The sequence below is a fragment of the Eretmochelys imbricata genome, chromosome 6 (assembly GCF_965152235.1).
Source record: "Eretmochelys imbricata isolate rEreImb1 chromosome 6, rEreImb1.hap1, whole genome shotgun sequence".
Lineage (NCBI taxonomy): Eukaryota > Metazoa > Chordata > Testudines > Cheloniidae > Eretmochelys > Eretmochelys imbricata.
In genome coordinates this window covers 10,092,520-10,117,592 of record NC_135577.1, presented here as the reverse complement: position 1 = coordinate 10,117,592, position 25,073 = coordinate 10,092,520, and the positions used below count along the sequence as shown (strand labels likewise).

The following is a 25,073-nucleotide window of genomic DNA, read 5'->3' as shown; positions in this document are numbered from 1 at the left end:
CCCCCACCCCACCCCCACACACACCCTCCTGCATCTGCTTTGGAGACGGGGCAAGAGCAGCCTCCCAATGTGTAGAGAAGGCTTGAAAAGCATGTTCTGTTTCGTTTGCCCTGGTTTTCCTGACTGCCTCCTTGAACAGATGGTGAACAGTGGTAGGATCTGGCACGAAAGATCCAGATTAAGCATGAAAAGAAATGACTTTTATCCAGACTGTGGGTTGTTGTTTTAAGCATGCATTTAACTCAAGCGCTTTGCAAACAGGTGGGAGAGAAGAGCTCTGTTAAAAATTAATTCAACTCAGGGCTGAGAGCTGGAAATCCAGATCTGCGCCTTCCTTCCAGCTATCGTGCCCAACCAGATACACCACTTTGATCCTGATATTTGGAAGGTAAAACACAAGCAGAAAAATAAACTTTGCATTGTTTCTTTATATGGAAAAACAGCCCTTTCAGGCCTTTACATCTATGTAGCTAACAAAGGGTTTTCTCTAGTTTTCATCCCTTACAATGTGCTACCAATGTGTTTTTCTACAAAGAAGTAAAAGAGACCATACCACCTTGCCACACATTCACTCACCCACTCTCCTCCTCCTCCTCTCATCTTTAACCACTATCCTTCTACCATGGCTGGGTTTGTACTATGTGGTTGAACTGTTCTATGAAATATTTTGACACATGTGAGATGGTCTAGATCTGACTGGTTTTTGGCTTTTTGCTTTCGAAAAATTAGAAGGAATAATTTAATCTGTGACTGGCGATATTTTAATAATGACCCATGAAACTTGGCGCTCTGTAATTTTACAATCTCACTTCACGATCTCTGCTTCTCGTAGAGGGGATCTTGGAGTGATTTGTTTTGGCCTGTAGAATGTTTTCTTATATTTTCCTGAATGTAACAAACAGATGCAGAAAGAAATTGAACCTAAATGGCATATCATGATTTTGCTTTTTCACTCCCCAAAACATTGCTTTACCAATTTTTGTTAGAGACAGAGTACTTTTTTGTTTTTGGGGGGGTTTGTTTAGTTTTTGTGGACACATACAATATTTTGGACTTAGCAGGAGTTGAAATGTTTAGTGTAGTTTGGGGAGATCATTGCTGACAGCTGTTTCATACTGAGGAAATAAGACATGGAATGTACCAAACAAAACTTTTGGTGGCTTGGGGAAAGGAAGGTGGGGAAAATACAGGTGGGCGGGGTCTTAATACCTCCCCGGGACCGCAGTGCTGGGCCTGCCTTAGCCCACCATGTCCCCTGTCTACACATGGGAATGCAGAATAGTCAGCCTAGAACAGTGGTTCCTAAAATTTTCCACCCTGCGCCATATTCACAGGGATACACTCCCCCAGGATCACTGCCCTGGTGGGTGCTGGGGAAAAGATGAATATTTCTGCAGTGCAACCTCTCAAAACACTTTACAAATACAAGGAGTGAATCTGCCTCACAGCCCTGCCCAAGTATCACCCCATGGTTAATGGGGAAAACTGAGACACAAAGGTTAGTGGTCAAGGGGCTGCTGACCAACTCAGAGCTGGGACCAGAAGGAAACTCCTGCTTCCCAGCTCTCAGCACTAACCACTAGCCTGTGCAGCCTCCTGGAAAGGGTTTGGCAGGGGGCCAGGACCTGTGCTGCCTGCTTGTGGTTGGGGCCTCTGTCAGACCCTCCCTTAGCACAGGGGGCAGTAATGTAAAGGGATACATCCATATGTGTGCAGCATTTATTTGGTTAGCAAAAAACCAACCATGCATGACCCAAGGACGGGTTTGAGAGAGAGAGACAGACAGACACACACACTCTACTCTGTGGGGGAAGAGGTATAAGGGCGGGTGTATGGCAATGTAATTGGCTTTGAGCTGTCCCCCCCACCCCCAAATTACACCACAGCATCCATTTGTCCCTGCTGCCCACACACAAGAAAAAATAACCAAACATAAAAGGAAGAGAGAGAACTATAATGAAAGCCCTGAAACTGCTTGGTGGGGTGAGCCTGGAACATTAACCATTAGACTGCTGCAGTTTGGCCTCCTCAGGCTTGCTAACTTGCTCCCCACCCCCATCCCACCAGGGCCCATGTCTCCCAACATCCCCTGCTGCAAACTCCCCCCTTCCCGTTTCCCTACCAAGCCCCCATAGCTGGTTGCCACCTACCTCAAGCTGATGGCTCTTCTGTTACTGGCCGCTCATATCCCCCCACCTCCCTGCCTCGCCATTACCTCCTCCGGTTATCAGCAAGCAACTGAAAATCCTTCTGTTCCCCACCACCTCCCCCTCCCCCACAAAATGCAACCTCCATCACAGCCCCTAACCCCCTCCTCTCCCCAGCACTGTCCCAATCTTCCTGTAAACTGCTGACAAGTAACCCTGATCCCCCATCCCGACCATCCCACAATCTCCCCCCAGCTGCCAAATCCGCCCAGTTTCCCTCCATCTGGAACCTCAGCATTGCTGTAAGTGTCTGCAGGCTCAGCCCTGCCCTACAGCAGAGGCTTGTGGGCAGCTATTGGGCAGAATGGCAGCCCTAAGAGAGATGGTGAAGTTCTGAGCTGGGGTGAAGGTCTCTGGCCAGGCTCAGAATCCCCTAGAGGCTGTTCTGGGCTGGTGGGGGCGGGCGGGATCCCCACATGGCCAACGCTCACTGGTTTCATTACGCTATTTAGTACATTTATCAAGGCCCAGCTCCTGGAGGCCCAAGAGTCCCTGTGATTCTCAGCTTTCGTTTTTTAATAACGTTTCCAGCCCTGAGGGTGGCAGGGAAGTGCTCAGAACCGTGACCCCACAATGCTGGCAACCCCCAGGAAGACAAAAGAAAAACAAATCCCTCAAAACATTATTTTAATCAATCTCATGATTTTTGAACCTGGGGGCTTGGCAATCCTGGGATCCATATGTGGCCCCTTCCCCTTTAAGAGAGAGATTTTCTCACTGGTAGACACCTACTTTCCTTTGTCCCTGTTGGTGGGTGGAACAGTGCCCCCCTTCCACTAAACATAGGAACTTCCTTCCAGTTGATAGGGGGTTCCTAGGGCTGTTCTAGACAGATGGGGCTTCTCTTAAAGATGCCGCTACCGTCCCTGGGTGCATCAGAGAGCTGCCTGAGCACAGCCTGCAACACTAATGCATTCATGTGATTAAAAGCTACTGCTCCCCCAGCCTTGCCACGCCCTGTACCCCTCACCCAGGAGGTGTGAGCCATTCACAACTCACCCCAGGGAGAGTCCTTGGCCCAGTTCCCAGGGTCTCAGGCTGAGCTAGTCCCAAGAGACATTGTGGTGGATCCGTAGGTCCCTTGCTCTTCTGCTAGGTGGCTGGGGGGCTGTACCTCCTGGTACCCCCTGCTCTTGTACCTCCGGGTGCCATAGACAGCCCCCGCAATAGCCGCTGCCAGGACAAGCGTCACGGCCACTGAGATGCCAGCCACAGCGCCCCCTGTGGGCCCCGCGCTGGACTGAGCCTGGAAGAGCTGGGCCATCTCCCTTTCATCGGTGACATTGGCTGGCCGCCAGCGTCCACTGCCCTGCAGCTTCACCCAGGCCTGGCTGCCCTCTCCCAGAACCAGGATGGTCTCGGCCACGCTGACATTGGGGGACGGCCGGCGGAGGAAGGGCGGGAGCTTGATGGGAGCCAGCTGCTGGGCAAAGAGGCTCCCAGCCTGAAGGCAGTAGAGGATCTGGCAGCCGTCACTCAGATAGGCTTTGTGCTGGCTGTACCCCTGGGGGCACTTCATGGGGTAGGCAGTGTCAGAATCCTGGTAGAAGAAATCCTGGAGGAGCCCAGGGCTCTGTCCCTTCAGGGGCCCAGCCAAGGGGTTGCCGGCCTGGCAGCTGAAGAAGCCACCGAAGGGCAGGCCGAAGCAGGCGCCCATCTCGTAGTCGTCGCTCACGCACACCTTCAGCCCACCGAAGAGCGAGAGCGGGTAGAAGTAGGATGGGCAGGCATGGGCCCCGGTGAGTGGATTCTCCTCCCCGGCGCTGTACAGCCCCCCGAAGAGGAAGCCAGAGTCCTGGGGCACAGGGCCGGTGGCGGCACACCAGTAGGCTGTGAAGCGCACCGTGGTGGAGTAGTAGCGGACGCCGCACTCCTTATGGCAGCAGGAGAAGAAGAGCCAGCAGGAGTGGCACTGCTCGTGGCACTCAGCTTGGGGCTTACTGGCCGTGCGCTCCTCGCTGTGCAGCGGGATGGGTGTGAAGCCTTCTGGGCAGGAGAAGCCCCCCGTCAGTGGGTTCTGGGTCCTATATGGCTGGCACATCTCCTCCCCGTCCAGGCCCGACACCCCGCGGCATTCTTGGAAGACACCCCCGAAGGTGAAGTTGGTGCTGGCCCCCAGGCACGAGCCATCATCCACGTTGGCCTGGAAGTTGAAGTTGCTGGCGTCGGCCTTGACACAGCCTGGGTGGGTGTTGATGGCGTAATAAAGATGAATGGCCTTGTCCACCACAGCTGTCACCCTCTTGGCTGTGGGTGCCGGCAGCTCCGGCAGGGCTTCCGGGCTGATGAAGAAGGGCAGGGGCAGGCCGGCCCTACCGATGGCCACTAGGTGGTTGGGGATCCCCTCCTGCCACTTCTGGAGCGTGATGCCCGGGTAGAAGGGCATGCTGCCCCGGCTCTCGATGCGCGAGTCCACCGTGTTTTCTAGATAGCTCTTGGTCAGCTCATCCTGGACCTGCGCAGCGGCACCGATCCCCACGTTGACCTTGCCGAAAAAGGAAGCGGAGGCCGAGGCGGTGATGCTCGCCTTCTCGGCTACCTTGTCCTGCAGGAAGGTCAGTTTGACCTGGTCCTCCTGGATCAGGCTGGCTCCAGCCTCCAGCCTGGTCAGGACATGGGTGCCATAGTTCAGCACCAGCAGCTCAGCGAGGTACGTGGCCGCCTGGCTGTGGTTGTTCTCCAGCTGGTTGCCGATGGCCAGGAGCTGGTGCCGGAAGCTGGGGTGGAGGGTGAAGGCCGGCTGGGCCTTCACCGAGTAGATGTGGTGCCGCACTTGCACCCGGGTGGTGACTGTCTGGTCATAGACATTGTGGGTCTTGGTCTCCTGGCACTCAGAAGAGAACTTTCCATTGAGGATGCCCAGGAAGGAGGCCTCAGCATTGATGGAGTGGGCAAAAGCGTCGGTGTAGGAAAGCCAGTCCTCGATCAGCTCGGCATTCACCTCCACCCTGCTCTCCCGGAGCGGCACCACTTCCACCTCATCCGGCAGCAGGTACTCGCCATCCTCTGTGGTGCGGCATTGCGAATAGTTGAGGCTCATCACTCGCCCCACCTCCATGTTGCGCAGGTTGTCCCAGCCCCCGCCTGGCAGCACCTCCAGCACACTTACGTTCAGGGCCCTCTTGCAAGCTTGGAAGCTGTCCTCCAAGGCGCCCACCCCAGCTGCCACCAGCAGAGCCCAGAGCCAAGGCACCATGGCTGCGCCGTCCGGTAGCCGAGCTTCCTTCAGTGGGACGCGGCCCCTGCTCCTCTTGTGTTCTCTCCCGGCTCCTCTCTCTCCCAAACGCTGGCTTGACTCTTTCCCCAGTGAGGTTCCTTTTCCAGGAAGTCTCTGATTTTTAAATGTGCACCAAAAAGAAGGAACTGTTAGACTGTCCAATGGCCTTCGTGGAGGCAAGGCCTCTGGGCGTGCCCAGAGCTAAGTCACCAGAGTCATCATCTGACTTACCATCCCCACAAAAGAGGAAGAGAAACCTACCCCTGAAAAGTTCCCCAGCGAAAACACAACGATCTCTGCATCCCCAGCCCACACACTCCCCTGCCCATCCACACTCACCAGCCCTGCCACAGATGCTTTCAGAAAGTTCCCCACAGCACCATCCCCTGAAGAGCGGATGAAAATAGACTGGTGTCAGTCCTTGGAATTTCCAGCCCCCATCATAGGCCAGTCGGAACCTGCCTGTGGCTGGGACACAGAGAAAAGGGGATTCCCTGGCTGCTGCAAACTCAGCCTGCCTTGGCTTTTCCAGCTGAGGAATTTCCCTAGGCTGAGGAGGCCCCATGCCAGAGCAAAACTGAAAGAGTTGCACAGTGTGGAGCAGCCACGCCTGGAGCAGGAAGACCTAGAGCTGTGGGGCTGGGAAGCAGAGGGTGAGGAGGCATCTGGCAGCCCTTTGCTGATGTCAGCTGAGCGGGATGCGGGGGCTCCTGTAGGGCTGCAGGGGGGAGGAGGAAGATGGGAAAGTGGTGTGATGTTGCAGGCTCAGTTGTCCACTGCCTTGCTCTGACCCTACCCACTAGGGCAGTGCCCCAGATCTCTGCCCACCTTGAGCACAGTGCGCCCTGGGCTCTGCCTGTGGAGGGGTTAAGCCCCAAAGGGGGACTGCCTGTGCCCTAAAGGGACGTGGATAGCTAGCAAAATTCTACCCTTCTCCTGCGCTGAGCATGGGTAAAAGAGGAGTCCTGGGGAGCAGACCTCCTGCTCAGTAATGTCTCCCATGGCTGTCCAGAGTGGGGCCCAGGACACACACCCTTTCCTTGCTCCCCTCCTCCCCACAGCTGCCTCTTTCTGGCAGACAATCAAGGCCTGGCCCAGAGGTCATGGGCTGTGCCTTAGTGTGAAAGAGCAGCTGGGTTTCCTTGCACATGGCTGCATGGGGCCGCGGGTGAGAGGCCCTGGGTCCGGGGCCAGAGAGGGAGAACGCGGTGCAAACGATTGCTGGGGAGGTGAGCACTGAGGGGCAGACTGGTGCACGAGCCTGACCCTAGGACAGCCATTGCCGGGGAATTTCCTGGCCTTGCTGATCTACTCCACAGCTCTAACAGTGCCTCTCAATTCTGATCCGCAGCCCCCTGCTATCCCAGCCCTGGCCTCTCCACACACACAGCTCTAACGGTGCCCCTCAATCCCAACCCACAGCTCCCTGCTAGCCCAACCTTTGGCTTCCCTTCCCCAGCTCTGCTGGTGCCCCTCAATACTCCAGTGAGAGAGCCCTAAAATAATCAATATGGTAACTCCTGTGTGGGCTTCCAACCTGCTGTTTTCAGTAAAGTCTCAAGCTAAAAACACAGTGTATTTTCCACAGCGACCTGTGACTGGAACAGACATGGGGTCACATCCTGCAAACCTCCCCCATCTCCAGGCCTGGGGGCTGGAGGTGGCTTAGCAGAGACACCAGAGGGTGGTATGTTAGGGGGCTTATTCCTTCACCCTCTCACTTTCCTGGTTCTTCTCACATGAACAGAGAACAAAGATACCCAAAGTCCAAAGGTGCAAACAATTCAATGTTTATTGAGGTGAACTTCCAGCAAGCAATGATTCCAATTTCCTTCCTTAGTGTCCCCCTTCCCAGCTCTGACACCACAGAGCCTTACCTGTGGCCCTCTTCCCATTCCCACCACCTTAGCAAAACGTTATTCCAATTCCCCCCCTTACTTCCTGATTGACTGCAGACTATACAGTAAAACTTGAGTTCTGCTTAGCTATACCTTAACCAATCATTTTCCTGAAATTTAACTAACCAATCCTAACATATTGTAACATGATTATCTAACCAATTATATCCCACCACCTTAATTGGTTTACACCCAACAAAATTAATTATACAGCAGACAGAAACAATCACAGAACCAGGCAGAGATTATACAGACAAACAATAGAGAAATGAAAAGGAGGAGAACTTGTGGCACCTTAAAGACTAACAAATTTATTTGAGCATAAGCTTCTGTGGGCTAAAGAAGTGGGGACTACAATGGTAGAACAACAAAGAAATAAGGATTTCACAGCTTAGCTATCGATAAGTAAGTTCTTGCCAGCAGGATGCTATCAAACTAAGTTTTCTTTAAATCTTTTAGGCTCTCCCCTTTCTCTGAAGGTGATAAATCGAATCACCTTTCCAACAGCCCCAGATTGCCTTATTTCCATGTGACTAGTTTGAAATGTGAGGATGTGACCATAAATTTCCCAGCTTATGGCTGCCCCTGCTGCTTAGCCAAAGGCCTTAGTTTAAGAACAGGGCCTCAGACTGTCACAGTGAGAAAAGGTCCTTACACAGGCAGAAAGTGATTTTAATTCTTGTTTTGTACCTCCATAACTAGCTAAGTGATAAGAATACATCTAAATTCTTAAAGTATAGGCCTTTCTAGACAGGCCTGAATAGCTATATCCTAACATGGTAGCGTAGCCTTGTTCTTACACTTTGTCACCACTGGTCTGGCTCCTGCTGCCGATAGAGTCTCATTGGCTGGAACTGAAAAAAGTCGAGGAAAGATTGTGAGTGCAGCACTGAGTCCTGAGAGGGAAAAGTCCTTCTGAGAGCCTCGTGTCAGCAACATCCTCTGCAGGCTGAGTGGCTTTGTGGATAAGATGTGGCCCAGCTGTGGTACAAGAATTGTCCAAACTCTGATGAGCAACTATGGTGTGTCTGAGCCACATCACTGGACCCGACCCTGCTCAGCTTTGGTTAAAAGACATTTGAAGGTGAAAGGGGGTTTATCTGGAGATTTATGTGTGCGCATGCATAGGTGTGAAGCGGGGGGATCTAAAATGAAGCTTCCAACAGAAAAGTAAAACTCGGGACCAGATCCTCAGCTGGTGTAATTCAACATAGTTCCACTGCAGCTCAGCCGCAATGAATCCAACAGACTTCACTGATTGACTCCAGCTGGGATCTGGCCCATGGACTCCAATGGAGCTATGGCCGATTGACACCAGCTGGGATCTGGCCCATGGACTCCAATGGAGCTATGGCCGATTGATACCAGCTGGAGATCTCTTTTATGACTGTGCAATTGCTCCCCCAGAACAACAACAGTTTTGTTTTAGGGTGGCAGGTGAAAGCATCCCAGTGCAGCCAGAGCCTGAATGTGGCCGAGGGTCGGTCAGGGTGGGAAGGTGGCGTCATTAACTCAGATCTGCTCTAAGGCTTACCCCACAGGAAATTGCTCACCCTCCCTCCTGTCCGGTGGCCTCACTCATTCTCTCCAGCACAGCCCCTGACCTTCTTGCTACATTTCAAGGGCTTCCCATGGCCCACTGAACAACCAGGCTATTGTCTGTGATGCAGCTGGATGAAAACAATCTCCCCTGGCTTTGATTCAGAGACATGTGCGTGTGTGAATTGCCGGTCTGCAAAGAGGGTGGTCCCCAGAGCAGAGAGCACATCAGCCACCCGCCATGGCTTTTCTGCACAGTCTAGATCATAGACCTCTCGCCTTCAGTGAGGAAGGATGGAGCGGGGAGGGTTGGTGAGGAGCTCCCCACAAAGCCACTTATGCAGCTGTGAAAGGTGCTCCCTGCTTTGGCTGCTGTTGTCAGATGGTGTGCATGTGTGCTCTCTCCGTATGCTGTACCAACCCCACAGAGAGCGGGCTTAGCAGTCCTCGGTAGTACTACCCAGAAAAACCACAGACTCCGTTCGGTGGCGAAGGCACTTGGCCGGGTTTATTGCCGATGAAGCGTGCTACATGTATGCCCCGTACAATGGACTCAGCTCAGTCAGCAGCGGGACTGTCTGCTGCCCCCTAAGCCAGACAAAGGTGCTCCCCTGTGATTTCTCTTTTATACATTGAGACAAACAAATTATGTATTACGCTCCTGGCATGTTACCAACCCTATCCAGTGCCTGGTACTTCTTGGGAGTGCCTGTATTTTAGTAATGCTCACCGTGCCTTTGCCAAGTTCATGTAACGGACAGCAAACTTGTAAGCAAGAGTCTGCTTGATGACAGGGCCTGACTTCTGCTCATAGCCTGGCTTTTGCTGACTTTGGTTCAGATCTCAGGTCTTGCACTAGGCCCGGTGCTCCAGTCTCTCTCTCTCTCTACTACAGCTGGAGGGTGTGGAATTTCCTTGGGAGGCCCTGGTGTGACCCCCGTGATCCCTTGTGGACCAAACAGACTTGGAACCTGTGTTATTGGGCACTGTGCCTTTAAGGACTGAGCTTCTCAGACAGAAAACCTGGGCAGGGTGCTGGGACGCTTTTCTTACACAGCCAGCTGGAACGGGACACAGCGGGAAGCAGAGCTCTGGCAAGCTCCTTAAGCACTGAGGCCCAGATCCTCAAAGGTATTTAGGTGCTTAACTCCCACTGATTTCAGCAGGAGTTAGGGGCCTAAATTCCATTGAGGATCTGCACCTAAGTGTTCACTGAACACCACAGAACTGGCCCCTGAGCCTTCCCAGGGTCTCCCAGCACCCATTGCTCCTGGTGCCGCCCTCAGGTTCTTCCAGCAGCGGGCAGGGCTAGGTTATTTAATCAAGGTTCCTAGTCCCTTTGCGGTGGTGGTTGAGTTAGTTCCATTTCCTGATCTGACAGTTTCCCCTTTCCCAGGATGAGTGGGGGCCTCCGCATACCTATCAGAGCCTAGGGTAACATCCTAACCCCACTTTTCGCCCCCTAGGCTGCTCCCCATCTTTGTCAGAGCTCCAGGGGTGTACTGTCTCTACACACAAATCCCATTGCTCTAGGGCTTCCCCATTTCAGAGGGAGCCTTTGTCCAGGTTTCACCCTGCTCCCCAGTTCACTGAGTTATTTATACTGGTTTGTTATCACATTGTCAATTGTGAGTGCTGGGGTTGCACGTAGTGGCTTGTGAAGGTCACTCACTTGTTCTTGGGCCACTGGTGTCTGTCATCACACATCACCGGTGTGGTGCTCTGATCTGTTCAATGACGGTAACAGTCAGCTGCGTGTGTGTGTTCCCTCTGTGTGCTGCCCCGGCTCTGCAGATAGCTGACACAGCAGACCCCGAGAGAACCCCCAATTATCACAGACTCTGATAAGGTATGAAGGCACCCGGCCAGGTGTATTGTCAAACAAAGCACAGTAATAGTTTCCCGCAGACTCTACAGGGCACATAGGACATGACTCTGTGGGTGCGCTGCACCCACTGGCAGCTCCCCGCCCCACCCCTCCCCAGCTCACCTCCGCCTCCTCCCCTGAGTGCACCTTCCCCGCTTCTCCTCCCAGCACTTGCTGCCGCGAAACGGTGTAACAAGCTGTGGGAGGGAGGGGGGAGCAGCAGGAACGTGGCATGCTCAGGGGAGGAGGCGGGGCCGGGGCGGGGATTTGGGGAAGAAGTCCAATAGGGGCAGGGAAGGGGCGGAGTTGGGGTGGAGATTTGGGGAAGGGGTTGGAATGGGGGCAGGGAAGGGGTGGAGTCGGGGCAGGGCCAGGGGCAGGGGGCGTAAGCACCCACTGGCGCCAGGAGAAGTTGGCGCCTATGACAGGCCATACTAGGAATATGTGCCCCCTGACAATGGACCGGCTCAGTCAGCGGCAGAATTCTCCATTGCCCCCTAGGCCAGACAAAGACAACCCTTCAGGGGTACGCTTTTATACACAGGTACAAACAAGTTACACATCACTCCCGACGTATAGAGGTGCAACCCCTCTACATGTTGGGGTGCCGCCTCTCACCTTGCACATGTTGGTTCAAACGAAACAACTCTATCCATCATATTACCCTCCTGCCCCTGTCTTTAGGATGGGTCAGCATGTTCCTTGCTATCTATGTGGAATGTGCTAGTACCGGAATGTTCTGGTACCATCCTGGCACATGTGTATGTTACTAGTGCTTAGTACCTTTTAGGTATGTGTATATTTGCAACATCAGCCGCCTTCTTGCCAGCTTCTGTGAGCAGGGCCTGCCTCTGGCTCACAGCTTAACTTTGCTTTATGTTAGCAAAGTCTTGACCGTTATTTTAGTTCAGGCCTTAGGTCTCATTCCAGGCCTCTGATACAAGAGTTTGTGTTTCAGGGTCTCATCTTACCACAACTGGTATGTTATTGTAGGGTTTTTCATGAGCACTGGGGCTGTAGACACTGGTTGGTTAGTAGTACAGGTTCATCTAGATAGGAGTACTGGGGCCCTGCAGACTGGTATGTTATTGTAGGATCTCTCTTTGGTGCTGGGGCTGAAAACGCTGGTTTGTTTTTTGTTGGATGTCTGTTCAGCACTGGGGCTGTAAACACTGATTTGTTATTGTAGGGTCTCTCTCTTTGGCACTGGGGCTGAAAACACTGGGTGTGGGGGTCGGTTAGGTTGCTGGAACCAATTTTTTTAGACCAGAGAGCATTTAAACATCTGTTTTGAAAGAGGGATCAGATCACAAAGGCGGAATCACAGCCAGTGAGCAGATCTGGGGATCTAGGGTAGGCCACACAGACTGAGCCACCCATCCTTAACTCTATGCCCGAGGGGACCTCTACGGGCTGGTTCTGGGTCTGTGCAGCCTGCTCACAAGTAGTCATCTCTCTCCATCAGCTGGATCTCACCAGGTCTGCAATTTTCCCAGTCCCCCTTCTCCTTCCTGCTGTATTGCCCCTCATTTCTCTCTGATCTGAACCCCTGCCCCACTGGCCCTGCTACACTCTGGCCTATTGCCCTCCATCATGCACAGCACTGGGGCTGTTCTCTCCAGAGTGGTGAGGGCTCAGCATCCACATATCCAGATCAGCCCCACGACCCCAGCCAGGCCAGGTGTTGTGGGGTCACAGGGAGCCTGGCACATGCTTCCACTAGGGCCAGTTGCACAGGGGATGATCCTGCACCCTTTGCCATCTTGCTGTCCATGGAGCTCAGGAGGGAATGCACTTGCAGCTGCTGTAGTTGGGTGCAGTGAAGTCCCTCCACATCCCAGCTGATAGCTTCATTGCATGGAATCGCCTTCAAACCCTATGTCCTATGGTGGTGGCTGCAGCATAGGACATATCTCAGGCTTCTGCTGCCAGTGAAGCTCCTGATCCCATCCACTTAGAATCATAGAATCACAGAATTTCAGGATTGGAAGGGACCTCAGGAGGTCATCTAGTCCAACCCCCTGCTCAAAGCAGGACCAATCCCCAACTAAATCATCCCAGCCAGGGCTTTGTCAAGCCTGACCTTAAAAACTTCTAAGGAAGGAGATTTCACCACCTCCCTAGATAACGCATTCCAGTGTTTCACCACCCTCCTACTGAAAAAGTTTTTCCTAATATCCAACCTAAACCTCCCCCACTGAAACTTGAGACCATTACTCCTTGTTCTGTCATCTGCTACCACTGAGAACAGTCTAGATCCATCCTCTTTGGAACCCCCTTTCAGGTAGTTGAAAGCAGCTATCAAATCCCCCCTCATTCTTCTCTTCCGCAGACTAAACAATCCCAGTTCCCTCAGCCTCTCCTCATAACTCATGTGTTCCAGTCCCCGAATCATTTTTGTTGCCCTCCGCTGGACATTTTCCAATTTTTCCACATCCTTCTTGTAGTGTGGGGCCCAAAACTGGACACAGTACTCCAAATGAGGCCTCACCAATGTCGAATAGAGGGGAACGATCACATCCCTCGATCTGCTGGCAATGCCCCTACTTATACAGCCCAAAATGCCACTGGCCTTCTTGGCAACAAGGGCACACTGTTGACTCATATCCAGCTTCTCGTCCACTAGGTCCTTTTCTGCAGAACTGCTGCCTAGCCATTCGGTCCCTAGTCTGTAGCGGTGCATGGGATTCTTCTGTCCTAAGTGCAGGACTCTGCACTTGTCCTTGTTGAACCTCATCAGATTTCTTTTGGCTCAATCCTCCAATTTGTCTAGGGCCCTCTGTATCCTATCCCTACCCTCCAGCGTATCTACCTCTCCTCCCAGTTTAGTGTCATCTGCAAACTTGCTGAGGGTGCAATCCACAACATCCTCCAGATCATTTATGAAGATATTGAACAAAACCGGCCCCAGGACCGACCCCTGGGGCACTCCACTTGATGTTGGATCATATTAAAGAAGTTCTGTATTAAAATCACAAATGAGTTTGATTCCCCATAGTTTAAATTCCAGCGTATTACTAATTAAGAGGTCTCTTGGTTTTTGGTACTGTTTCTCTCCCTCTATGTGTGAAACTTGCAAGCTGCTAATTGTGTTAGTACATTGTAAGACAGAGTCTGTTCTCAAAGCAGTTCACACAGAGAGAGACTCAAAGCAATACTCTAACAACAGAAACAGCACCCAGAGACTCCCCGCCCTTTTGTTGTATTAACAATTGTGATTAAAATAGAGATAGAGGATGTATGTGGATGGATGCTTGGTGTGGATAATAACTGAATGATCAGGGAGGTGCCAGCCTAAGAATCCAGTGTCCATCGGCTGAAGAAGGCGTCAAGTGGAAATAACCAGAGGACCCCCTCGGAGGGCAGACTGGAATCCACCCAACAGCCTCAAGAATGGGAGAACCAAAGAACAAGATAACATCTAGCAGCACGGAGCCATCAGGAATGTGCTATCTGCTGATTGATTCAGCAACAGCATGATGAAGCAATTCCCATAGACTGGCATAGGAAGAAATTCCTATAAAAATAGACTCTAAAAAGTGAGAACTTTGGGGTCTGATTCTGCAAACTAACTTCCAGGAGCATCAGATGAGTATCTGACAAGGCCCTGCTCCCTCCTCATGTCCAGGCCACCTGGCCAGTGGCTTGGCATGAGCAACTCTAAGGCTGGTAACTATGATAACAACCTTGCAGAACCTGTGTGTGTGTGTGTGTGTGTGTGTGTGTATATGAATGAATGTGTGAATAAATATGAGATTGAATGGAATGTTACAGCTGTAACTAACTGCTTACTATGATTCTTTCTGTACTCACAATAAATGTGGTATTTTGCCTTTTTCCCTTTAATAAGATCCTGCTGGTTTTTATTTTATTGGTACAACATTGATACCGGCTGCCAACTAGACATGGAGCCATTGATCACTACCCGTTAAGCCCGACAATCTAGCCAACTTTCTATCCACCTTATAGTCCATCCATCCAGCCCATACTTCTTTAACTTGCTGGCAAGAATACTGTGGGAGACCGTGTCAAAAGCTTTGCTAAAGTCAAGGAACAACACGTCCACTGCTTTCCCCTCATCCACAGAGCCAGTTATCTCGTCATAGAAGGCAATTAGATTAGTCAGGCATGACTTGCCCTTGGTGAATCCATGCTGACTGTTCCTGATCACTTTCCTCTCCTCTAAGTGCTTCAGAATTGATTCCTTGAGGACCTGCTCCATGATTTTTCCAGGGACTGAGGTGAGGCAGACTGGCCTGTAGTTCCCAGGATCCTCCTTCTTCCCTTTTTTAAAGATTGGCACTACATTAGCCTTTTCCCAGTCATCCGGGACTTCCCCCGATCGCCATGAGTTTTCAAAGATAATGGCCAATGGCTCTGCAATCACATCTGCCAACTCCTTTAGCACTCTCGGATGCAACGCATCCGGACCCAGGACTTGTGATCATCCAGCTTTTCTAAATAGTCCCGAACCACTTTTTTCTCCACAGAGGGCTGGTCACCTCCTCCCCACGCTGTGCTGCCCAGTGCAGTAGTCTGGGAGCTGACCTTGTTCGTGAAGACAGAGGCAAAAAAAGCATTGAGTACATTAGCTTTTTCCACCTCCTCTGTCACTAGGTTGCCTCCCTCATTCAGTAAGGGGCCCACACTTTCCTTGACTTTCTTCCTGTTGCTAACATACCTGAAGAAACTCTTCTTGTTACTCTTAACATCTCTTGCTAGCTGCAACTCCAGGCGTGATTTGGCCTTCCTGATTTCACTCCTGCATGCCTGAGCAATATTTTTATACTCTTCCCTGGTCGTTTGTCCAATCTTCCACTTCTTGTAAGCTTCTTTTTTGTGTTTAAGATCAGCAAGGATTTCACTGTTAAGCCAAGCTGGTCGCCTGCCATATTTACTAGTCTTTCTACACATGGGGATGGTTTGTCCCTGTAACCTCAATAAGGATTCTTTAAAATACAGCCAGCTCTCCTGGACTCCTTTCCCCCTCATGTTATTCTCCCAGGGGATCCTGCCCATCAGTTCCCTGAGGGAGTCAGACTGCTTTTCTGAAGTCCAGGGTCCGTATTCTGCTGCTCTCCTTTCTTCCTTGTGTCAGGATCCTGAACTCGACCATCTCATGGTCACTGCCTCCCAGGTTCCCATCCACTTTTGGTTCCCCTACTAATTCTTCCTGGTTTGTGAGCAGCAGGTCAAGAAGAGCTCTGCCCCTAGTTGGTTCCTCCAGCACTTGCACCAGGAAACTGTCCCCTACACTTTCCAAAAACTTCCTGGATTGTCTGTGCACCACTGTACTGTTCTCCCAGCAGATATCAGGGTGATTGAAGTCTCCCATGAGAACCAGGGCCTGCGATCTAGTAACTTCCATGAGCTGCCGGAAAAAAGCCTCGTCCACCTCATCCCCCTGGTCCGGTGGTCTATAGCAGACTCCCACCACGACATCACCCTTGTTGGTCACACTTCTAAACTTAATCCAGAGACTCTCAGGTTTTTCTTCAGTTTCCTTCCGGAGCTCTGAGCAATCATACTGCTCCCTTACATACAGTGCCACTCCCCCACCTTTTCTGCCCTGCCTGTCCTTCCTGAACAGTTTATACCCACCCATGACAGTACTCCAGTCATGTGAGTTATCCCACCAAGTCTCTGTTATTCCAATCACATCATAATTCCTTGACTGTGCCTGGACTTCCAGTTCTCCCTGCTTGTTTCCCAGGATTCTTGCATTTGTGTATAGGCACTTGAGATAACTCGCTGATCATCCCTCTTTCTCAGTATGAGGCAGGAGCCCTCTCCTCTTGCGCGCTCCTGCTCATGCTTCCTCCCGGTATCCCACTTCCCCACTAACCTCAGGGCTTTGGTCTCCTTCCCTCGGTTGAACCTAGTTTAAAGCCCTCCTCACTAGGTTAGCCAGCCTGCTTGCAAAGATGCTGTTCCCTCTCTTCATTAGGTGGAGCCCGTCTCTGCCTAGCACTCCTCCTTCTTGGAACACCATCCCATGGTCAAAGAATCCAAAGTCCTTCTCTCCGACACCACCTGCGTAGCCATTCGTTGACTTCCACGATTCGACGGTCTCTACCCAGGCCTTTTCCTTCCACGGGGAGGATGGACGAAAACACCACTTGCACCTCAAACTCCTTTATCCTTCTTCCCAGAGCCACGTAGTCCGCAGTGATCTGCTCAAGGTCATTCTTGGCAGTATCATTGGTGCCCACATGGAGAAGCAGGAAGGGGTAACGATCCGAGGGCTTGATGAGTCTCGGCAGTCTCTCTGTCACATCGTGAATCCTAGCTCCTGGCAAGCAGCAGACTTCTCGGTTTTCCCGGTCGGGGTGGTAGATCAATGACTCAGTCCCCCTGAGGAGGGAGTCCCCAACCACCACCTTCTCTTGGGAGCGGTGGTCATGGAACCCTCAACCCTAGGATAGTGCATCTCATGCCTTTCAATCGGTGGAGTCTCCTTCTGTTCCCTTCCCTCAGATGTATCATCTAGTCCACTCTCTGCATTAGTACCTGTGGATATTCAATTACCTAGTCAGAGCTGTGAGTCAAACTGCATATGATGTCTTTTGTCTGGTGAAAGAAAATTTCCCTGGAACCTCTACAGCCCCCTGACACACAGGGACAGGCTACTTGGCATCGCTGGCCACACCATGCTGAACATGAACATGAAAATGGTTACTTACCTGTATCTGTGTTGCTGGTACATGGACACTCCCCTTTCTTCTTCTGGAGGTCACATGCTGCCAAATTTCCCCAGGTCTTTTCCTCCAATTCCTCTTGAGGTCTTCCAGCCTCTTGTCACTTTCTCCCATTAAATTGACTCACTGCTGAGGAAAGACAGTTTAGTCACATGGTTTCTGGGAAGGGGTAGAGTAGGTTGGGACTGAAGGTATATTGGCAGAGAAGTGTGTGTATGCTGAGCCCAGGGCTGAGATAGCAGAGGGATGCAGGTTGGGATTAAGGGGCATCTGCAGAGCTTTCTGAGTGGGGAGCTCAAAGCTGGAATAGCCGGGGGGCTGCAGGGCAGAACTGTGGGTCATCCACAGAGCTGTGAGGGGTTCCAGCCAGCTGACATAGCTGTGAGAGTTGTGAAATAGGATTGATGTGCACTGAAATAGCTGACCTGAAGCTGGGTACGTTTGCAGGGGTCAGATTGGGAAAAACAAGGTGGTGATTTTTATGCTCATGGCATATACACAGAGAAGTTAGATAAAGAACATAAGACTCTTGTTGGAACGTTGCAAGGTAACACACCTTTATTTCTTAGAATTCAGAGCAATAACCCACCAGAGCCCCAAACCAGAGAGAAACAAACCAGGCTGCTCCTTTAAAGGGCATGGCTCACCCCACCTTCTTGGAGGCTGTCTGTCCGCAGACTGACTACTACAGACACAGATCGCACTTTTCCCTAGAATCCCCTGCCCTGGAAGCAGGACCAGGAAAGACCCGTGAAATTTAAAGTGGCAGCTTGTAATTTTTAATTTTCAAGGGACTACAGCATTGCCTCTTCCAGTGCGCTCTGCCCCTGTGAGTTGCCAGAATGAGATGCTGCTCACAGCAGATAGCAGCACTGTGTGTATCTCTGAGCTCTGCTGGGCTCCTTCAGGTTGGCTCCCCCTCGGTGGGGCTTGGATAGGGGGATTGTCTCTGCTGGGCTCCTTGAGGCTGGCTACTTGTTTGAGGGGAAATAATATATGGTGGCATCTCCCAAACATGACATCCTGGTGGCACCAAAGTCACTTCACAACACAATGAAATAGTTACCAATATTGGCATTTAAATGACCATTGCTGGGCATCTGAGCTAACTAGGGTGGATGGGGCTGTTCACATCTCTCCGAATTGTTGCCTTGGGCTCTCTGCATCCATTACACACAGGTCACCTTCTTGAGGGCGTTTTTTAACCCCTACAATCATAACAGCTAGTAGGAACTGATGGGAGGGGGAGGGCTGGGATGTGGGGGTCTGGATTGGTGAGGGGTTGGTTAGGGAGGGGGATTTGGGGGGTGGGTGGGGGAGTGGCTGGGATGTGCCATGAGGGGCAGTGGGAGTGGGGTTCGGGGAGAAGGGGCTGAGATATAGGGGGCGGGGCAGATGAGAAGCAGGGATGGGGGTATGTGGGGGCAGTGGGAGGGCTGGGATGTGGGGGGCTGGATTGGTGAGGGGTTGGGTAGGGAGGGGGATTTGGGGGGGTGGGTGCGGGAGTGGCTGGGATGTGCCATGAGGGGCAGTGGGAGTGGGGTTCAGGGAGAAGGGGCTGAGATATAGGGGGTGGGGCAGGTGAGAAGCAGGGATGGGGTATGTGGGGACAGTGGGAGGGCTGGGATGTGGGGGGCTGGATTGGTGAGGGGTTGGGTAAGGAGGGGGATTTGGGGGGTGGGTGGGGGAGTGGCTGGGATGTGCGGTGAGGGGCAGTGGGGGTGGGGTTCAGGGGGCGGGGCTGAGATATGGGGGGTGGGGGGAAGTGGGGGAGGGGAGGAGGCGGGACAGACTGTGCCCCGCCCCCTCCCGTGACGCGAGGGGAGGAAGCGGAAAGTTTCGGTTTGAGACGGATCGAGTGGGGTGGGGAGCAGGCTGCCGGAGCGGGACTCAGCTGGCTGGGAACGAGACACCCCCTGACCCGTGCGAGGCGAGCGGTGGGGGGTGGGAGTTGGGGGAGGAGGGAGCGGTGGGGGGCGGGAGTTGGAGGAGGGTGGGAGTTGGGGCGTGAAGGGGGGGTGGGAGTTGGGGGGAGGAGGGAGTGGTGGGGGCGGGAGTTGGGGGAGGGGACATTGGGGGGAGGAGAGGGGGCGGGAGTTGGGGAGTGAGGAGGGGCGGGGGAATGTCTATATAGTTTGACAGCTTGTTATGCAAACAGCATGGTGTGGCCAGCGATGCCAAGTAGCCTGTCCCTGTGTGTCAGGGGGCTGCAAGAGGTTCCAGGGAAATTTTCTTTCACCAGACAAAAGACATCATATGCGGTTTGACTCACAGCTCTGACTAGGTAATTGAATATCCTCTGGCCCCAGAGCTCTGGTGAGGGTGTCGGCCAACAATACCCCCACTCCTAGGCCTGCAGACTCCTCCCCATGCAAGCTCCGCAGGTTTGGGCATGACACGGCAGCCAGGCAGCGCAGGCAAGTGGCATGTAGGAAGAGACACTGTTCTGCATCCTTCCCCAGCACCTGATGGGGATGTCTCTGCTGGCCTCTGAGCAGCGGATCACACAAATGCCTGCTCCAGTTAGCCACTGAACGCCCCTCCCCTACCCCCTGGGATGCTGGAGAGACCAGTCGTCTCCTAAGGGAACCAATCTGCCAGGTTGCATGGTACACTTGGGATGCACAACGCAGAGGCACTGGGCCTCTAGATCCCTGCAGAGCTGGAGACAGCCATAGACTTCTGGGGCCACAGGCACTGACTTTTCAAACTGCTGGGGGGTGCTCAACCCCCGGCTCTGCCCTGGGCCCCACCCCCACTCCACCCCTTCCCCTAAGGCTCCATCCCCACCCAACCTCTTCCCGCCCAGTTCCACCCCTTCCCCCGAGCGCACCATGTCCTCACTCCTCCCCCCACCCCGCCTCAGCCTCCCTGCATGCCGCAAGACAGCTGATTGCAGCTGGCAGGAGGCGTGGGGCGGGAGTGGGAGTGGGGAGGCGCTGATCCTTGGGGCCCGCCGGTGGGTGGAAGGCACTGGAGGGGGGACGTGTTAGAACATTGTGCAACTTTAAACGAGCATGTTCTCTAGTAGAACAATGACATAATAATGAAACAACTTTAACCAGACAACTTTAAGTGAGGAGTTACTGTAATATATTTTATGGAGCCAACTGATGTTGGTGAAACAGACAAGCTTCTGAGCTTACACACAGCTCTTCAAGTCTTTTTAATTTATATATTTTTTCTTTAAATAAACTTTGCGAGCCTCCTCAGCACCCCTGCCCCTTCTTTACCTATCATCTGTCCTTTCAGATCAACTTTAAATACAAACTGATTTGGTAGCAATATTGCCAACCGCAAACATTCAGACAGCATGTCAGGCCCCCAAATCATAGATTGGTTTAAAAATCATGACATTAAAAACCCCTCCCAGTTTTTTTTTTATTTGTCTTCTGAGGGGTATAAGCCTTTGGGGTTCACATTTTCACGCTTTCAACACCAAATATCAAAAGAGTGGTGGTAATAGTGTGAGGTAGCAACACAAGAGACAGACACCTTGTTGTTAACATACCCTGTGCTCTCCTTTATAGTGTGCTGTCTCCAGACACTGAAAACTGTCTTTTACATGTTCTCAGTTACATCTTCTTTGAGTCAATATGGAACCCAAGAAGCAAGTTGATGGGAAGAAGCTCTCCCAGAATGGAAAATCGGGCAGAGATGGAAATATCCTGAAATATGTTCCGGTATATTAATATTGGCTTATTCTGAGCAGGGCTACCCCATCACAACCCCCAGTAACCATCCTACAAGAAGAGGGATTGGTATAACAGCCACCCTTCCTAAAATATGCACACACAGAATGCAGGAAATGCTACATTGGATCACACTAGTGGCCCATGTAGCCCAGTATCCTCTTTCCAACACGGGTCTATACTGGATCTTCAGTAGGAGGTGTAATTCTCCCCCTCCACCCATAAGACACTTGTCATAGTCCTAACCACCTTCACCTGTGCTATTCCATTTTTCTTCTCAACTGTACATAAGCACTGTTAAGTAAGTTGCAAAAGAAGAAATGAGTTTGTGCCTTTATAAATGATAAAGAAAGCCTGAAGGGTTTTTCCCAAGATTTTTTTCTGTTTTATTTTATATTATAAATTCAGATCCAGTTTATGTTGGAAAACTTGGTGGTGACTGGAAAACTAGAGAAAGTAGAACATCATAAGAGCCAGGAGAATGAAAGAAAGGTAATTAATACAAAGGGGTTCTAAAAATTCCTTCCTTTATTGTTGTCAATTCTTAACTTAAATAACTGACTTTTTGGATAAAGGAAGCCTTGTTTTTTCACCTAAGATATGAGCAATTGAAATACACATGCTGTAAGAGTCCCAATATTTCTTCCAGGAAAGACTGAACTTTACATTTTTTATTTTTCTAATCAGGCTGCCCTTGTGACTCCTAAGGAAGCAAAACAGAAGTCCATTTTTCTAAACTTACTCTGCAGGTCATCATTAAACCTGAGTTCTTAAAGAACTGAGGTGGTTCTCAAAGTGTACTTTGATTCTTGGATGCCAGATTTATTTTCCACTGCAGTGAGGCAGTCCCAGCAGCACAGGGAAGGAGCAGTTGAATGCTGGAGTCTTTCCACGCTCAGTGCTAGCTTTTCAACAACCTTGGATGTTACGCTATTTCTGCTTATTCTTTTTGTCCCTTTCCCTGCCTCAGCATGTTCTGTGGCTCCCCCACTCCCTAAATCTCACAGTACTTCTCACGCAAGAATCTACCTCTGTAGCCATGTTTGAGGATTCCTTGAGCCCGGGCTGGCTTAGACTCAAAACCAATAGTGCCCAAACTTTTCCAGTTGTGCCCCCGCCTACCAGTAATGGAATCTGTCTGCGCCCCCCCTCCCCCACTGCACAGTTGGCTCAGCAGAGGAGCTTGGGCTGAAGGGAGAACTGGGGATGGGGACTGAGGGAGAATGAGGGCTGGGCGGGGGGCAGGGGCAGAGCTGGGATGGGTGGCACTCTCTTCCTTGCCCCACCCCTCCCCCCGAGTAGGGTCTGGGCCATGCCCGGTCCCACTGTGCCTCCCCAAACGTTCCTCTGTGACCCCTAGGGAGGGTGCATCCCACAGTTTGGGGACCACTGCTCAAAACAAAGCTTAGCTGTGGTCTGGGCAAGGCTTGAAAAGGGATATAAATGTGTATATATATATATATATATACACGCACTCCTCCAGTGCTGCCTGTCAAAAGATGGAAAAACTTAACAGTTCCCCATTTATCCCCATTTATCTCTTACTAGGTTCAAATGCTGCCATTATCCAAGTCCTTGTTATTTTTAAAAGTCCTGTCACAGTGACACATGAGGATCTGATGGTTCCTTCTCTCAGCTGCTCCTAGGTGGCGGTAGGGTGAGGAACCTGTAGCTCCATGTGGCTGGGCAGAGGGCTGTTTGATCAACAATTTTGGGATGGAGTTTTGGGCAGTAGTGGGATGGAGTCCTTACCAGGTGTCCCCACAGAAAGGTGCTATTTCAGTTATTTTTGTTCTGTTTTGTTTAGCGCAATGAGAGGAATAAGCAAAACTCTCCCTTGAAAAACCCATCTCCCAAAAGGAAGAGATCTGTGAACAGCACACCTCCTCTGGGTGACACCAGTAAGAGACGGACAAGAGAGAGCCTTTTAATCAGTCAGAAATCCACTGAAGAGGAGCAAGAATTCACCGTCAACTTGGGTGATGGTGGCAAGGAGCATGTGGTGAAAGGCAGAACCCATGACAGCATCTACAAAGCTCTGACGGCGCTACCAGACATCTGTGCTCGGATGAAAAAAGAGAAGGGCAAGGAGATGCATCTACTGGGGAATAAAGGGATTGAGGGGTATGTTAACTTGGGGATGCCTCTCAAGTACATTCCTGAGAATTCCCACTTTGAAATGAAATTTTACAAAGTGAATTTGAATCAGAAAATAGGTGCAGTGGGACACCGACAGTATGAGAGCAAGGGAAAGAAGTGCATAACATTTTATGTCTCCTCTCTTGGCAGTAGATGGGAGAACAATGCTTGATACAGAATTCTTTGGTGCCAGCAGCTTGCTAAAGACCAGAGCAAGTTGTGTGTCTTTGCCCCAGAAGGGGAGACCATCAAGGATGCCTTGTGCAAAGATGGCCGGTTTTATTCTTGCCTGGAGAAAAAAGAGTGGCAGTTGGTGGAGAACAAGAAGTACAGACCTAGTGATTACTGTGTCGATAATCTAGCCAACAGGTCGTTTGAGGTGGTGGTTAAAACTAAGCCCCTGCCTTGGAAGGTTGATTGTTCAAGGAATGAACAATCCTGCATGGCCTCTGAGGAGGGGCAGGGGAAGACTTACCATTACTTTAAACATACTATCCTGGCCCTGTATTCTGACTTGAAGAAACAAAGTGCAGTGATTGACGAGCTCTTCGCAAAAGCCTTTGCAGAAGCCTTGAAGCAAGGGAAATCGAACAGTGCTGTGTTCAAACTGTACAGGGAGAACTTCGGGAAGGAGACTAAGAACTCCACTCTTATTAAGGTGCACAAACGCCTTGGTGTTCTCAGTGACTCTGTGGGGTTTATAGAGTGGGCCAACAATGGAAATGATGGCTCTGCCACTTGCTTTGTCTTGCGTGATAAGTATGTACTTACCTGTCATCATGTGGTAGGGCATATTGTTGGTGAAGGAGTGGAGGAGAAGGACTGGGCATCGATAATCAGTCACTCTGCCCGTGTGACTTTCTCTTATGAAGATAAATACCCAAAGGAAAACAGCTGGTTTTCACTAGCTCCTTGGTTTGAAATATCTGACAAGCATCTTGATTTTGCTGTCCTGAAACTGGAAGGAGATAGAAGCTTGTTCCCAGCAGGTCTAGTGCAATTTTCTTACCCATTGCCATTTAATGGTCTAATCTATATAATTGGCCACCCGGATGGGCAAGCGAAATCTGCAGATGGCTGTACTGTGGTCCCTGTATTTAAGCGGAAACGGGAGTGCCATTGTCATATCCAGCGTGGTCAGAAGGGGGTGTGCAACAATGTCAAATGTGGCCCAGAGGACAGGCAGTGCATCCACATGTTCACCCAAAGAAGTTTCCAGCATGTGATCAACAATCCCAATGTAGTCATCTATGACACCAGCTTCTTCTTTGGGTCTTCCAGCTCACCGGTGTTCAATGCAGATGGCCAGCTGGTGGCCATGCACACCGCTGGTTATAAATATAAAAAGAATAAGCAGCTGCACAGCATCGTTGAGTTTGGCTTTTCCATGGTGGCCATCCTTGCAGCAGTTAAAAAGAATTATAAAGCCTGGTATGAGTTTAAGCTCCCCTCCCTTTGGGAAGATGCTGGATCTTGTCCTGGTGAGCATGAGGATTTCACCAGTGCTTACACCAATGACATAGAAATGGAAACCTTGGAATAAAATCTCCATCTTTGAGAGCCTCCCCAACGCACACAGTGCATTTCACCCTTCATGTTGATCTCCATGCTTTGAAGTCTCCATTGTTCCTGACATGAACCTTCTTTGGTTGGTGATTTCCTACCAACTGCAGTCTAGTTATACCTCTCTCTGCTTTCATTATTCTTATTGAAATGCCTGGTGACAAACCTTGAAATAACTTTTTATTTTTAATGAAGGGTGGTTAGTATCATGGGGTCAGTACCTTGCGTGTGGGATTCTTTCATAAGAGATGCA

At 51.1% G+C, this 25,073-nt stretch overlaps 2 protein-coding genes across 2 annotated transcripts; one reads left to right on the top strand and one right to left on the bottom strand.

The window, feature by feature from the left end:
* Positions 1-3,239: 3,239 nt before the first annotated feature.
* Positions 3,240-5,461, bottom strand: LOC144266709 (macrophage-expressed gene 1 protein-like). Its single transcript, XM_077820192.1, has one exon. It carries the CDS (start codon positions 5,401-5,403, stop codon positions 3,241-3,243), a length of 2,163 nt encoding a protein of 720 aa, XP_077676318.1. The 5' UTR covers positions 5,404-5,461; the 3' UTR covers position 3,240.
* Positions 5,462-19,273: 13,812 nt separating this feature from the next.
* Positions 19,274-24,920, top strand: FAM111A (FAM111 trypsin like peptidase A). The gene is given in 4 exon segments (XM_077820771.1): positions 19,274-19,356; positions 21,002-21,109; positions 21,527-21,610; positions 22,926-24,920. Coding segments are annotated over 3 exon segments (2,046 nt in total). The 5' UTR covers positions 19,274-19,356; positions 21,002-21,022; the 3' UTR covers positions 24,801-24,920.
* The last annotated feature ends 153 nt before the right edge of the window (positions 24,921-25,073 follow it).

What these genes read in the sequence shown, in the direction of transcription:
- LOC144266709 (XM_077820192.1), bottom strand. Translation starts at nt 5,403, where the DNA reads ATGGTGCCTTGGCTCTGGGCTCTGCTGGTGGCAGCTGGGGTGGGCGCC.